General features: G+C 45.0%; 1 protein-coding gene across 1 annotated transcript in view; it reads left to right on the forward strand.

Annotated features, from left to right (window-relative positions):
• The window catches only part of FAAHL (fatty acid amide hydrolase-like), an 18,201-nt gene extending 3,857 nt beyond the window's left edge, over positions 1-14,344 (forward strand). Inside the window, exons 5-20 of the mRNA XM_416561.8 lie at positions 2,047-2,109; positions 3,141-3,261; positions 3,667-3,759; positions 4,753-4,913; positions 6,022-6,107; positions 6,312-6,395; positions 7,461-7,523; positions 7,652-7,729; positions 7,822-7,910; positions 8,629-8,665; positions 9,937-10,085; positions 10,535-10,597; positions 10,922-10,997; positions 11,565-11,649; positions 11,835-11,922; positions 12,437-14,344. Of these exons, the coding sequence (XP_416561.5) occupies positions 2,047-2,109; positions 3,141-3,261; positions 3,667-3,759; positions 4,753-4,913; positions 6,022-6,107; positions 6,312-6,395; positions 7,461-7,523; positions 7,652-7,729; positions 7,822-7,910; positions 8,629-8,665; positions 9,937-10,085; positions 10,535-10,597; positions 10,922-10,997; positions 11,565-11,649; positions 11,835-11,922; positions 12,437-12,547 (1,447 nt within the window). The 3' untranslated portion in view covers positions 12,548-14,344. The remainder of the gene's footprint in view (positions 1-2,046; positions 2,110-3,140; positions 3,262-3,666; positions 3,760-4,752; positions 4,914-6,021; positions 6,108-6,311; positions 6,396-7,460; positions 7,524-7,651; positions 7,730-7,821; positions 7,911-8,628; positions 8,666-9,936; positions 10,086-10,534; positions 10,598-10,921; positions 10,998-11,564; positions 11,650-11,834; positions 11,923-12,436) is intronic.
• The last annotated feature ends 534 nt before the right edge of the window (positions 14,345-14,878 follow it).

Genomic DNA, 14,878 nt, shown 5'->3' on the forward strand with positions numbered 1-14,878 from the left:
CTAGCTTCAGGCAAACCGCTTTGCTCTGGTTGCACTCTTAGAGTAGATACACTTAGTGGCTGGCTACGCTATGCATACATCCGTTAAGTGAATTTACAGGTGTGCTATTTCTTACCTCCAATGTATCTCAAAGAGAAAACAGGTTGCGGGGAGGTGAGAAGAAACATAAGGTACAAAGCAAACAGTTCACAAGAAATCAAGTTTTGTTACTTAGGTTGCTTGGAGAATGGCCTGCTTAGCTTCTTAATTGCAGCCTGCACTTTGATTAAATCCCACCAAATTAGGGGTGAAATGTTAGTGGGACATCCCATTTCTATCCAGAGTCTGATGCTGAGGTGAAGGCAGCTGGACTGCTATGAATGCTTTCCCCATCTGGTTTTGTTTTTAACTGTGGGTCTGTCTAATAGTTACTGAAGATGTCTGTGTGCTTTACCAGTGTCTCAGGGAGTAGGTTCTTTGCATATGTCTGAGTTTTTAGCAAGACAAAGCCCGCTTCCTGCTTAAATTCTTAAGTTAGAGTAAGGACAATCATTCAGCTCCTTCACTGTAGAGGGAAGGATATGTTTCCTGCAGGCATTGGTCAAGGTGAGTGCAGCCTTCTCATTAATGCATCCACAAGCCTCAGCTTTATCAATGGTATACTGAGTACTACAGGGCAGGATACTTGAACCTAACCTCTTCCCTGCATAGCACATGATGAGAGCCATACACTGTCCTGCTCCAGGGTGTGGCTTCTGAGTTGAGTGATGATATGGGGACATTACAGGAGTAGTAATTGTAGCCAGCTGTTTTAATCATTCCGTGTTCATCCTACTGTGATGAGAAATGGTCTATTTGTCAAGTACTAGAGCTGCTGACTTAGTTTTTAGGTAGTTTGATGTGAATTCCTATGTGTGCTGCATAGCACCTCTTCCCCATGCCACACCAGACACTGGATGTGCTTCTGGCTGTGTTGCCAATGGACAGAGTCAGCACCAAGGTCAGAGATAACAACTTAAAGAAGTGTGTTTATATTTACTTACGTTTTAAGTGATGAGATAACAAGTGAAATGATACAGCAAGAATAAAACAGAACATGGTAATGCACCTAACCATTACTACATAAGATTGACTATGGTGATGAAGAACCATAGTGATTAAGAAAGATACGTCATGGATTGCCTTAATACTTTACCATCATCCAGATTCACAGTTGCTGGGGAGCCCTGTTTGTACAAAGGATTTGGAGAGCCTTTCCCAGCAACTGGGAGGTCCTACACAGTGCATCCACTCATAGATGAGGCCTCCAACCTCGCTGCAAGAGGGTCCAGCTTTTATATTGTTGAATAAACACATTTACATGACAGTTAGGTGGAAACATCTGGTTTCATTCTCCCTTATTGGATTCTACGTCAAGGCTGGCCAGGGCTCAAGGAGAAACCAAGGAAGTTTGTGTGCTAGTAGGCCTTCACACTATGCTTCTAAACAAGGAAAGGTTAATACATTCTCATAATGCTTTATCTAAGCTACATCTCTTGCTAATGAGATATTTTGTTCAAGATGTGTGTTTTGCTAGGGATCATATGTATTTCACTAATGACCTGATACTGGTGATATGTAACTCTGGGTTGTGAGATTCGTTTAGAGGTCAACTTTGGTTGAAGGCCTACTGTGTTCAGGCTTTAGTGCTTCACTGTCTCTGAATCAAACTTGGGATAGAGGTCTTGGAAAGCAGGTTTATGGGTATATTCTAGCTATTCTGTAATGCTCCAGTGGTGAATAGCAAATATAAACCTGAAATAAATTTTGAAGAATCTATGGACTGCTTTGTTGCAGGAGAAATGTGGAACAACTAAAATGTATCAACAAGTCTGACCACTTATTGCTGTGGCACCCTTAATGTGCCTTGTGCCTTGAATGTGTGTGAGAAGTGTGAGCTAAAATGCTTAGGCTTGCAGTCCCAACAGTGACCTGGAAGTGAATAATTCACAGCCTGCATTGAACAGAAGGTCTGAACGGAGGTGACCTTGGCATTTCAAAGTTGCCCTTTCAATCCTTTTTTCGCAGGCCTGATTCTGCCAGCCATGGGTTTAGCTTCAAAGGGATCAAAGACTACCTGGACTGCTACCGGTGAGTGAAATTATAGCCTGGGAGCAACTTGTCTCTTGTGTTCCCCAGCTGTGGGCTGCTGCTGTTCCACAAGCTCTCAAGCATCTCCTTGTTAGGATTGTCCTGAGGTACCACTGTTTAGCATCATACTTTGCAGTCCCTTCCCTCAGATAGAATAACAGAGGAAAGCCAACTGGGAAGCTGGCATAACTCTTAAAAGCCTGCAAGGTTATTTAAATACTGTTTTTCTTGGCTGTCTATATATGAGAGAGATTTCTACATACCTTGGTTGCCCAAATGAGTGAGGAGGTGAGAAAGGTTCATATAGATGAAGCAAGTTGCATGTGCAGTAGACCTCTGAAGAGCCCCTTAATTCCCCAGCTGCTTGTGTTCTTGAGAACAGCATGGCTGCTTTTACCCAGTCAACGTGCCTGGCTCAGAAGGAGCTGGAAGCACATCCCTGACTCTGAGGTTCTGTAACCTGTTGGCTGCTGGGTAACTCGTGGCTGCCTTTGGAATGTGTGCCTGATCTGGAGCGTACAAATAAATCCTGCCATGTTCCTGGCACGTGTTCTGCAGGGGTCACCCTTTCCAGTAAGCTGTGACCTTGGAACAAATGGGTGGCACTGCAGTGTGGTGCTATAGATCCATTCTGACTAGGCTTTTGTGTCAGCCAGAGGCAGATTTGGCCTCTTAGCTCACAGTACTGGCAGCTTCGTAGCCTTAGGCTTTCTAAAGCTTGAGGGCAATCTGTAAAGGTTGTCAGCTTTCCTGCCCTGTTTTTCCTAGTGTTTCAGGAAATATTTGGTTAAGTCTCCCATCTCCTGTCCCTACTCAGAGGGTTGGGAGAGGCAAGTGTAGGCAAGTACTCCTTTAGGGAAAGATGTCTCCTGTCCTGATGCAATCATGTGGAAATCATCACCACACACGTATTGTCACATACTTAGTGGTTACAACTGTGACAGCTGCCTTCTTGCTACATGATAGACAAACCCCTTGCATGGATATGCTGTGTGGGGTCTTATAATGAGGTCCCAACTTTTGTCCTGTAGGAGTGGGAAGCTGACGCCGTCTCAAGTAGCAAAGAACATCATTGCCGTGCTGGAGGACTGCGACAAATCCACGCCCCCACTCAGAGCGATAGTGCAATGGGACCAGGAGCAAATAATGCTGGTAATGCCTGTTGGGAAAGGAGCCTCTTCCACCACAAGAGCAGTAGAAAGGGTGGAGGTTCTTCTGATCTGTTACACAGAAAAATATGTGCATTTTTGCTTCTATCTTGTGTAGAGGATTACAGAAAGTTTGCTTCCTTTCCTGCAAAAAGAGGCAGCATTAAGGCAATTTGTTTCCTACTGGACAACAATTTTCCTATTTTTAAACCAGAATTTTTGTGCTCATGTGGCATCTGTCAGCATGGATGCTTCCAGGCAGCATTTTCCCACCAGCATACAGTAGAAGAAGATAGCTTACATAGTTTGGCTTGTCAGCAACCTGACAAAGCTATTTGTGGTATCTGTTATTAAACTTGTAATGTCGTGCAGTTCAACTCTGTCATATATGTTTTCTTCTTCCGTGTAGATGGCCGAGGCCTCCACTGCTCGTTACAGGAATAAATGTACCCTATCTTACCTGGATGGCATCCCAGTGTGCCTAAAAGAAGAGTTCAAAGTGGTGAGTTTCCTTGTCTAGCTGTCATGCTATAAGAGATCAAGCAGGAGAACTCATTGCAACAAGTTTTTAAGGCCATCTCCTCAGCAGAAACCTATATTTGTAATATACAAGGTAGATGAGCGTAATGAACAGGATTAACAAGTTTTGCCAAGCAAAGATAGATTTTGAGTACGACAGACGTTTTCCTTATCCTGTATGAATCTCTGTATTCCATGGGGAGTAGAGGGTGGTGGTGGGAAGCAGTCCCTCTTCTGATGAAATGAGTGTGTATGAAAGCATCTGTAGCAGTGGGTGTAACTGCATGGGCTTCTCTGGCACTGATTCTAGCGTAGCCTCCATCTCTCATTGCCATAAAGGACATACTTACATCAGAAATATGAAAGTTACACTCAAAGTCCCCACCCACGGTGGGCTTTGCCTGTGAGCTGGCAACTATTAAATACTCCTGGCAGTGCCATTAAGCTGTCATGGACTCTGGAGGGACCTATCGCTTAATTGTCGGGGAGAGTACTTAGCACACCCTGAAAATGAGTCCATCTGGTATTTTGGCATCCATGTAATCTCAGTGCCTTGTTACAAAGCACTGCAGTTTTGAAACACTGCGGCTCCTCCCACAAAAAGTGGAAAATAGAGCTCCTGTATTCTGTGGAGCCAGGGCTGACTGTTCTGCGGCCTCTGAGCATAGCAATTACATTGCTGTAGAGAGATGGACTTTTCTGTCCAACTATTTGTCTCTGATCCTCTATATTGTAGTATTAAAGAGACTCCTTTGCACATGAGAGTGACTCAACAGTGGAGAGTTAAGGATCTCTTAACAGGAAACAACACAGGGCGAGATGAAGAGTAAGGCGGAATTCCTGATCCTGACTTAACTCAGTGGGTCCTGATGTCTGGGATTGGTTGTGGAGCTGAAATGTGCATGCGAAGTACACACAAGTGCCTGCTCACCTTTCTGGGGTTTTATGATGAGTAATGAGGTGTTTTCTTGCCAAGGTACCCTACTATCACCGAGTAGGAACAGTGTATCTCGGGACAGAGCCTGAAACAGAAGATGCCACTGTGGCCAAGAAGCTGCGAGAGGCAGGAGCTGTGATTATTGGGGTCTCAAACATGCATGAACTAGGGACTGGAACAACTGGATGCAACCCTAATAGGTAAAAATCCCCTCCACCTCTCTCTGCCCTAGGCTCTAAAAAGACCTAAAAGTCTGTCCAGAACTGTCAGGGAAGGGTATAAAAATAGGGCAAGCGTGTAAGAGTAAAACTGACTGAAACACCCCATGCATGGAGAACCGTGTAGATGTGAAAACCTAGCACTGAAGATTTGAGGCTCAGAGTGGCTGTGAAAGCCTGAAGACTCCTGAAACGAAAGGCAGGAGAGGATCCAAGTGGTTCTGAGTAAAGAGTTGGCTTTGCATGGCCTTACATGACTTGAAGGTGTGAATCATAGATGTTTACAGGATGAAGCATAGACAGAAACAATGACAGAAAACAGTAGTGACCTCATACACGGTCGCAAAAATGGCTAATGCCAAGGACTATGAGAAAAGGTACAAGCAGTTTAGGAGAAACTTAGTGCTTTCATTTCCTAACTAAAACAAACTCGCTATAATTTGCTTTACTTTTGTGAATTTTCCCGCTATGGCAGGCTGAGAACTGCTCTGTCAGATCAGTGGTTCTCACAGCCTTTATAAGCTGTCTGCAGATCCACACTTTATGAAAGTGCAGCTGGATGGAAGTGGGGCTCTCCCACAGCTACAAAAAAACGCATGAACGTTTTCTCCTTGTGTGTGGTCTCCTGCCCCAGCTGGATACCCTGCCACCGGGCAGGTCTCTTCGGTGCCTCGGGACTGTGGTCAGACTGAAGAGTTTGGAATAAAGGGCAGAGCTGGGGACGCCAACTTGCTTGTGGTTCTGTAAAACCTGGTGGTCAATGACTGCTCCATCCTCTGGCATTGCATAATGCACTGTGGTATGCAGTAACGGCACAGTGTAGTCACAACCAAAAGAGGTAGAACAGCATCCTTTCTATTGCTTTGAGTCTTTTCCTTTTGGATAGGCTGTTAATGATATTAAGTGATTGCACTCTGATCCAGAATTATTTTTCTGTCTCATTTTGTAGGGATATAGCACTACCTGGGGTGGACTGGTGTCTCTTTACTAAGAGATCTGAATCCCCGAGCTATGTTTCTGCATCTTTTTCTGCCCTGTAGTACACTCAGTGCTTCTTAGGAGAAGATTCACCACTGTTTATCTGCCTCAGGTACCACAAGATCCCTAGGAATCCCTACAAGCCCAACCATTTCACAGGTGGGAGCTCCAGTGGGTCAGCAGCAGCTGTAGCAGCAGGTAGGTGTTTCTAAACTGAGCCTGAGGGTGGTGGGAGGCAAGCCCTGAGCATCAGGTGGTTAGATTTCATAAAGGGGTTAGAAGCTGGAGGGAAGTCCTAAATAAACAGATTGCTCTGTGTGCTGTCGTGGCTACATGTGGTGGTAGAATGGAAGGGGCATAACATTTGTCTCTCTGATCACAGGCCAACGCTTGTTTTTGTAGGTCTCTGCCCAGTGGCTATTGGCACAGATGGAGGTGGCTCTGTGAGGATTCCTGCTGCGTTCTGTGGTGTGGTGGGGCTGAAAGGTAGTGCCCTTTAATCTTGGTGGGTGTGTATGTCTTCTTTACTGTATCAGGATGCCACAAACAAGAAAGGCCCAATCCATTAATTCTTGCTATGTAAAATTCAACCAGAGAAACTCTGGAGCAGAGCATTCTGAGAGTCATGTGGGTTAGACTGGCAAAGTGACAGTAGTCTCAGTACTGACCATGGAACAGACATTGAGGAAAAAACTAACTTCTGTACATGTATCAAATGCTAAGCAAAACTTGCACGCTGCTTTTCTTTCTATCCTCTCATCCTTCTTCTGTCTTCCTCTCCTGGGAGATGTTCACAATGTAACTGGGTATCTGTAGTGAGCTAGTGCAGAGCAGCTCCATCTATGATGGATTCCCATTATCCCAATTATATGGAGAGGTTGCTGCTCAGATTTGTGCCTGGTAAATTAGACGTGGTAATAGGCTTGTATCAAACCAGCATGTAGCCATTTCCCCCTTATCTCACACGTAGAAGAAGTAGCAATGCTACAGTTTTTACAGTAAGAATTAGCGTCATTAAGGGGAATGGATCAAGGGCATAAGAAGTGCACAGGACATTGTCTACAGTGTGGTAGGTGGCAAAGCAGGTGAAGCCATCACCACTCAGAAGAGAAGTTGTTTTTTTGGGATGGTTTAGCATTCTGAAAGATCTCAGTTGCTCTGTGTGACCAGATACTCAACCATTACCCTGTTTTACCACCTTTCTCATGTGGCCAACTCGGTTATAATTCATCTGAGGAAGGTAACAATGATGGCTAAAGTGTGACTGGTCAGAAAATTGATTAGAACATTTGCAGAAGACGGCTGATGCTAGGCTTGAAGTCTCACTGGCGAAGAGGCTGAGATCTTGCAGAGCGTGGCATCTCTTCCTGTTGACAATTCTGCCTCTGCAAAAGAGGGTATTGAAAGATTGGGGCTCTGAAACAGCAGGCCTAAAAGTGGCTGGATTGGGTGTGTTACTTGCTGTCTCAGCTGGGTGGGCCGGGGCTGTTGATTTCAGGTCTTACCAGTGAGTGCTCGTGTGTAGCTAACTGCCCATTTCTTTTCCTCAAGGTACATTTGGGCGGATCAGCAGTCATGGCAGCCTCCCGCTCTCTTATTCCACAGTCAGTGTAGGTAAGGGAACTTGTGCTCCTTTTCAGGGACCTCCCCAGTGGTAACGTACGGGAAGGCAATCTGGGCCTACAAAAGAAGGATCCTATTTACTCCTTGCTGTGTTTTCCTAACCGTTGTCTCTTTTACAGGTCCTATCTGTACCTCAGTAGCAGATGCAGCCATTGTTTACAGTATTCTTGCTGAGCCGGATCCGCTCTATCCATATGGTAGGTGAGCCCACTCCCTCCCTGAAGCCAAATGCTCTGCCTTCCTATGGGCATCCTAGATAAACAGGGAACCTCTTGCTTGTTCCCTGCAGGACTAAAGCAACCCAAAGCAACCCTGTCGGATATGTGTGCTCCTGACCTGAAAGGCTTAAAACTGGGAGTGGATTGGACGTTTTTTAAGGTGCCTATTCTAGCTCTTTCTTCCTCATGCTTTGCAGAATGAAGTTTTGTAGGAATTCGGTGTGTTCAGTGTTCTCTTGCCTTTCATCATTCTTATATTTAGTCCTATAATTGGAGGGAAATATAGGGTGCAAGCACCCACTGGGATGACATTTTCCTAAGGCAACCTTTTGAGTAGAAGCCTGTTGAAGGTAGGAGGAAAGGTAACGACTACATTTCATGGCAGTATGCTTTCTCATAGCACTGTTTTTATTGGAAGCGATGCTTCTGAATTGATTCCAAAAGGGAATTAGTTTAAAAACAAATGAGGAAAATTACCATATCTATTTGGTGACAGTGGTGTAGATCCTGAATAGTATTTTATCATCCCCATGTAGAAACTGGTCATACAAGCTAATACTGCTTGGCAATTGTAATACAGCTCTACAAACATGCTCAGGATTTCTTCACTTTGAGGAAAATAAGGTTGTTTTTGGCTTTGCCCCAGTGTGGAGGAATATTCTCTCCTCTGAAAGAGGAGACCATTCCTTTTCCGTAGGGGTATGATCTGCAAGTTGTTCTTTTGGAACAGATGGCCTAAGGCAGTTCAGGGGGGCTGTTTTCCTGCCATTAGAGACAGGAGTAGGGAAGGCCTGAGGACTGAAGTTCTGTGAGCGCGCTCACCAAGAAGAGGAGAGTTGTTACCAAAGCCTGCTCAGTTCTTTCCTCTTGTTCTCTAGGCATGTGATGCAGAAATCCTGTCCGTCTGTGAGAAAGGTAAAGAGCAAAAGTTTCCAAGTCTCTTAATTTGCCTAAAGTCGTAGTGTCGCTTGGTGTTTCCTCTCGCAGATGCATTAATGAGATCTGGCCTGCTGTTCTTAAAGGCAGATGCTTAAAGAAGTCTGACTGGACAGACAGCAGAAGCTTTGTACTAGGGAAGCCCTCCTGACTGCTGAGGGTTAAAAAGCTCCACAGTTGCAGGCTTGTCAGGTTACAATGGAAGAATACAGTTCAGTGTGCTAAGCCTCTGTCTGTATAAAGACAGATCTGTGCTCAGTAATAGTTACTTTGCAAGCTTTAAGGGTAAAAGACTTCTAAAGGAGGGACTTGTTTCACAAGGTTACATTCAGTGGGGAAGATGGCTAGGATTTAATGATGTGTTTTGTCCTCTGATATTTCCTTGAAATCAGCAAAATGCTGCCTTTGGGGTGACTTTGTGAGATTTTAGACTGAGCAAAATTGGACATGGTGAGCTGGGGGAGAGACTACAGTACCTTGCATAATAGATGGCCATAGATGGCCTCTTGTGCATTGGAGCTGAGATAGCTCACAGTACTCAGGCTTTGTTTGCCTGAGTCCTCTTCAGCCTCCTTATTTCCAGCCCTTATCTTAAAACTTGTGCTTCCACATGTGTAGGGTTTTCTTAGGGTTTTTTCTTAGGGTTACCCACAAACGTGGGTATTTTTGAAGATGCTGGAGTCAAAGAAAGAAGAGAATTCTTTTTAATCTGCAGAAGATTCACTTTTTAGCAAAGTCCTGGTGTCTGTCCTTGTTGAAGTGCATCAGGATTTGGTGAACCTATATTGTTGACCTCATCTCTGAGTATGCACAGGGTTCCTCTATCATTATAGCTCAGAAGAGGCTTTGAATGGCTTTCTCCTGATGCTAAATAACTGCTTCATGGTGATCAAATGCCAATCATATCAAGTTCTCAGCAAAGCGTTATCATACCACCTTTACTGTCTGGGTTAACTGAAGGCTAAAGGGAGAAGGTGAAGTTGCCCAAAATGCTGTTGGTAATTTAGGAACCTGTTTACAAGCCTCTACCTCTGCCCTGCTGGAGCACTGAGATCTAATTAGGCCTAAGATTTTTGCCTATGAGAAGGGGTGGCAGCAGTCTGCATGCCACATCGTGCACTAAAGATCTTGCCTTGTAACGGCAAACGGGGTCTCTGACTTTGCAAGGGGAAGTGGTTTCTCAGCTCTTCAGTGAAGTTTGGGGAGAAAACTCACAGATGCTGTCCGTGCCTTACCTGTTCTGCACTCAGCTGTGGAGTACCTGCAGAATTTGGGAGCCAGCGTGGTCGAAGTATCTCTTCCAGAGATGGAGGAAGTGAAAATAGCCCACGCGATCTGCATTCTCAGTGAGATGAGGGACTTCCTGCAGCCTGACTTCAACAAACACTTCCAGGAAATGGTAAGTAGTAGTGGCTTGGATAAGTGGCCGTAGTTGTCATGGCTGATGCAGAACAAGTGTCTTGCACCGTTGAAAAACCTGGGGCTCTCCTACTTTCTCTATGAAAAACCACCTGCTGGATGACTTCTGGTATCAGAGAGTAGACCTGGAAGAGAACTCCTATCGCACTCATTTTCTTGCTATTGTTGACTGAGCACACCTGAGCCCCTTCGAATTGTTATGCGCAAGGTGAGACTCTTCCAGTCAGCATGGAAGGCTATTAAAGCATGCAGAGGTCTGAACTACAGCTCCAAGGGAGACGCTTAGGCTTGATGGCTGGCTGATGAAGGTGGGAAAGGTGGGGAGAAAAAGAGTCGGGAAGCTGCTGTCTTACTTTGTGCTTACCTAAGGCTAGAAGACATGATTAACAAGCCTGGTGCAAGGAGAGCTGTGACTATTTTCTCTTTCAGAATTTGGAGACTCGGGCTAGCCTGGCTTTGGGTTCCCAGTTCACAGCTCTGGATTATATTACGGTGAGAACATACTGTAGTGAAGGCTGAAGAGGAGGCAGTGAAGTTGCAGAAGTGGGATAGATGTTTCTCTTAAGTTCCCTGTACACATGGGAAGATAGCATTCAGCTGTGGGGAAAAAAGGGGAATGATTTTGCAGTGAAGGTGGGCAAAATGGTGGGACACCGCAGAGAATGTGTCACCTGGAACTGCATGTCGATACCAAAACACAGCAATAGTGTTCTTTTTTGCAACGACATGGGCTGATGTGGGCAGAGGCAATTGCCTTTGGAGATGAGCCTCATGAACCAAGACAGCCTAGTCAGACAGTAATCTCTCTGCTTGCAGGCAAATCGCCAGAGAACTCGCAGCATGAGGTTTTTGCGAGAGATCTTCACCACTGTGAACTGCATACTTACACCAGGTATTGGCAGTCTTGGCCAAAGAGCTGCTCCCCATCGAGAACAGTCACTCCATTAGCTCTTCCTCTCCAGCTTAAAGAGTCTAACTTTTGTGCAAGGACTTCGCCGTACCTTGTAGCTCTGAAGGAAAACGGGGCCCGATTAGAATGACTGTTGTGTATTTCTATACTTGCTGCCTGTATCTAAGGCAGTCAAAAAAACTCCCTTTGGGTTTTTGGAACAGAAGGCGCAGAGTCAGCAGTTATGTAGGTAGACGTCGAGTCTCTCCTGTGTACACAGAAATAGAAAACTGACTGCTCAATTCATAAATCCCAGTGACTTGATTGTGTTCTGGGGGGAAGGAGTTTGCATTACTAATTTAGATGAAACGTGGCATTAAGGAACTGAGCTGTTTCTTAGAGACTGCCCACAGACTGACTCTTTCTTTGCTCTTTAAGCACCAGATTAGGTTGCCCAGAAAAGCTGTAGAACCTTCATCCTCAGTGCTGACCCTCCTTGAGCTGGAGGGCTGGACAAGATGACTTCTAGAGTTCCCTTCCAACCTCAACCATTCTGTGATTCCTCCACAGCTATTGCTTCCACTGCCCCGAGAATCCACGAATCTGACCTTCTGACTGGGAGCAGCAATATTTCATTCACAATGAGGTCTATGAGGTAAGAAGAGTTGCTGCTTGCACTTTGCAAACAAAAAATTTGGGAACATCTGTAGACTAGGTGTACAAACTCAAGGAATTCAGACTGTAGAGTAGGGAATATCAATCCTGGCTGCTTCTCTCCCAGAATATGCTGACTTTGCTCCTGTCCCAAGGCAGGAATGCCAATGACAGTTTTTCCCCCAGGTTCATGCAGCTTGGTAACTTCACTGGGATTCCAGGCCTCGTCATTCCTATTGGTTATTCTACTGCTGGCCTTCCTATTGGCTTCCAGGTAAGCAGTGGCTGTTGTGAATACTGGGTTCAGCTGGCTCTGCCCTGAACCCCTATAACCAAGTTCTTGGTGGCAGCACACTTGAGGAATTGCCAGGTACTATTAAGCAATTTTTAATATATTAAGGGTGAGGAGATTTGCCTCAAGGAGTAACTCAATTCTGAATGCCAGATGGACTCTTCAGACATCTGGGGATAGGTTTCTCCTTGTCCACTGGTATCAGTACCCATTATTTGTCACTGCTCTTTCTTTTCCTTTTGTCCGAGTTCGGTAATTTAAGTTCTTTCTTGCTCTTTTCCCTCTTAAAATAGGTCTAACGTAATTGGAAGTACCATACATTCTAATTAAGACTGAGCTCCCTTTTTCCCAAATAAAGCGGTGCCATGTTTGCTAGGGTAAAAGGGGAAGCATGTGTCTTCTTGGTGATACTGGGAAATGATTTTAGCCATGTTTTCCTGGGCTTTCAATCACTGTGACGATGCTACTTTTTTTTCCTGTCTGTCTCTTCTTGCAGGTCATGGCAAAGTGGTGGGATGAAGCTGTTCTTCTGAGGATTGGCCTAAAGCTAGAGCAGTTCCGTTGTCAGACCAAAAAACCAACCATTCATTATGACATCCTTGCATGACGGAGTGATTAAGATGGGGAATGAATCTTCTTTTTCCCTTAGTCTGACCTGGCCAAATACTAGAGTGGACTTGTTTTCAATGTTTAACTGAATGAGGTTTAGCAGCAGGCCCATGGGAGAAATGGGGAGGAACACTGTTCACAGCAGGTGTTGTTGCTGAGCAGACATCAGTTCTGCTTCCTGTTCAGTCTTGGATGGTCCAGCTCATACTGAGGAGACCAACTGTACTAGCTTGTTCCTCACTGTGTTTCTGTCAGCACGGGAACCTGCAAGTATCTTCTGCAACCTTTTTCCATGTCAGGGTCCCATGTAAAGATGGGAGACAGCTGTGGCTACACAGCTCTGTGTGGAAAGCCACAATCTCTAAACCTTAAACCTTCTCAGAAAACTCCTGCTGCTGCTGCATTAAATGAAGGTACTGTTTTGAGAGAGAGAGAAGGGAAGTTTCCCTTAAAATAGCACGCCCAGCTCCTGTGGAATAAGGAAGATGCTAACACATCTGCAGTGAGGAAGTGTGTGTTAAGCCCCTTGGTTAAGATAGTCCCTCACAGGCAAAATAGAAGGCATGTAGGTATGGAAATGTCACTGTTTTTCTCCCCTGCGCTGCGAACAGTGTAAAGTCAGTCTGACTCGTGCAAAGAATGAGTGCATACACTGCACGAGCAATCTTACCCACCTACAACCTTACGCGCAAGGGGAGGAAAACTCAGAGCATGACCATTCATCAACTTTGTGACCCAAAGCCTTTGTTTGGGGGTTTTGGTGCTCTGTTGCACTGTTGGCAAACATCTGCATTCCCTGAGCTTTGAGAGCCTCTTTTCTCCTACTAGTTGCCTAAGCATAAGCCTTCTACCATATAGGAGTGCCAGCGGAAGACACTACCTGGTAATGCCATAAAATAGCTTTTCAAGAGCCAGCTATTTTGTGCAGGTGCTATTTGTGTGGTACTAAAAGCAGAAGTGTTACTGAGCTGCCACAAGAGTAGACCCTGCGTGCAGGAAATGAGTTGCATGAAGCCACAGTGCGGCAGAGCCTGCTCTAGGTAAGGAGTCAGCCTCCTCTTGTCACAAATGTACTTCTGGAAGTAATCAAGGTAGAAAAAGATGAGGTTGTGTTACATAAAGTATGACATCACAGCAAGAACAGCTGGAAGAAGAGAAGGCTCTACTTGTAGAGGAGCAGGCCCTAATGCCACACTGCTGTTTCAGTGAAAGTCCCCATCTTATGTCCTGCTTGCACCACTGTGGCCACATTAAAGATTAGAGAAGACCTAAGAGTATTCCAAAATGAACCTGAACCTTAGCTTTAGCTAGCTTACGGTTAATGCTTAGATGCATGTCCCGTTTCCCACCTCACCAACTATCAAAGAGAAACTGGGCTTCTGCTTTGGCTGTGGGAGAAGCTGTCTTAGAGATGGGAAGAAAATATTGCATTCTTACTTAGCTTGGGAGGAAAAAAGGAACAGAAAGTAGTTGCAGTTTTTCCCAAACTCAGTACAGTTGGTTTTGTTTTTAATTATACATATCCACTCTTAAAACAGAGGTAGCACTTTACTAATGCCTAATAGTTCTGGTCAGCATCTGAATGGAGGAATGCTGTACTACCCTCTTTATAAATACTTGAGTCAAAGCATCAAGATCAGCTGCTAGCAGCATCCACAGTTAATTAACCACGGTTGATATTGTGTCTTTCATCTTCACGTCCTTTGTGATACTGCCATAAATGTGACTTCCTTAGATTCTACCACAGTTCAATTAATGAAGAAGAGATTATTAAAAGAAACAATATTTACTATTAGTAACTTCTTCAATACTCAAAATAGCTAAGAGTAAAATTGTATGGCAGTAGGGGAGCTGGTAAGTCTGACAGGAATGCATTTCTTCAGGAACACCTCTGATTGAAGGTGTTCCTCAAGAACTCCATCCGGGTGGAGTTGGCAACCTCAAGTTGCTATGAAGAGGAATAGGGACAAAAGCAAAGAAGGGTTTACTTAGAATACATATTTATACGCTGCCGGCCCTGGAAAGGGAACTGAAAGCTTTTGCTGATCGACAGCAATGTACTCTGCTATTCAGCACACTGCTCCTTCCCCTTCCCTAAACTGCTATGGCAGCAGTGCACTTCCAGTGCAAATCTTCTTCCCTGGTGTTGAGGTCTCCAGCTGAACTGCCCATACTGGTGGAAGCCCCATCTTGTTTTTCCCTGGCTCTTTACTCACTCGCGTTTTAGCGAAGAGCAGTTCCTAATGAACAGCAGTTCCATCCCCACAGCGTGCCACAGCGAGGCAGTCGTGTGAGCAAAGCAGACACAGTGACCACACACACAATCCTG

This window comes from Gallus gallus, chromosome 1 (assembly GCF_016699485.2).
Source record: "Gallus gallus isolate bGalGal1 chromosome 1, bGalGal1.mat.broiler.GRCg7b, whole genome shotgun sequence".
In the NCBI taxonomy this organism is placed as follows: domain Eukaryota; kingdom Metazoa; phylum Chordata; class Aves; order Galliformes; family Phasianidae; genus Gallus; species Gallus gallus.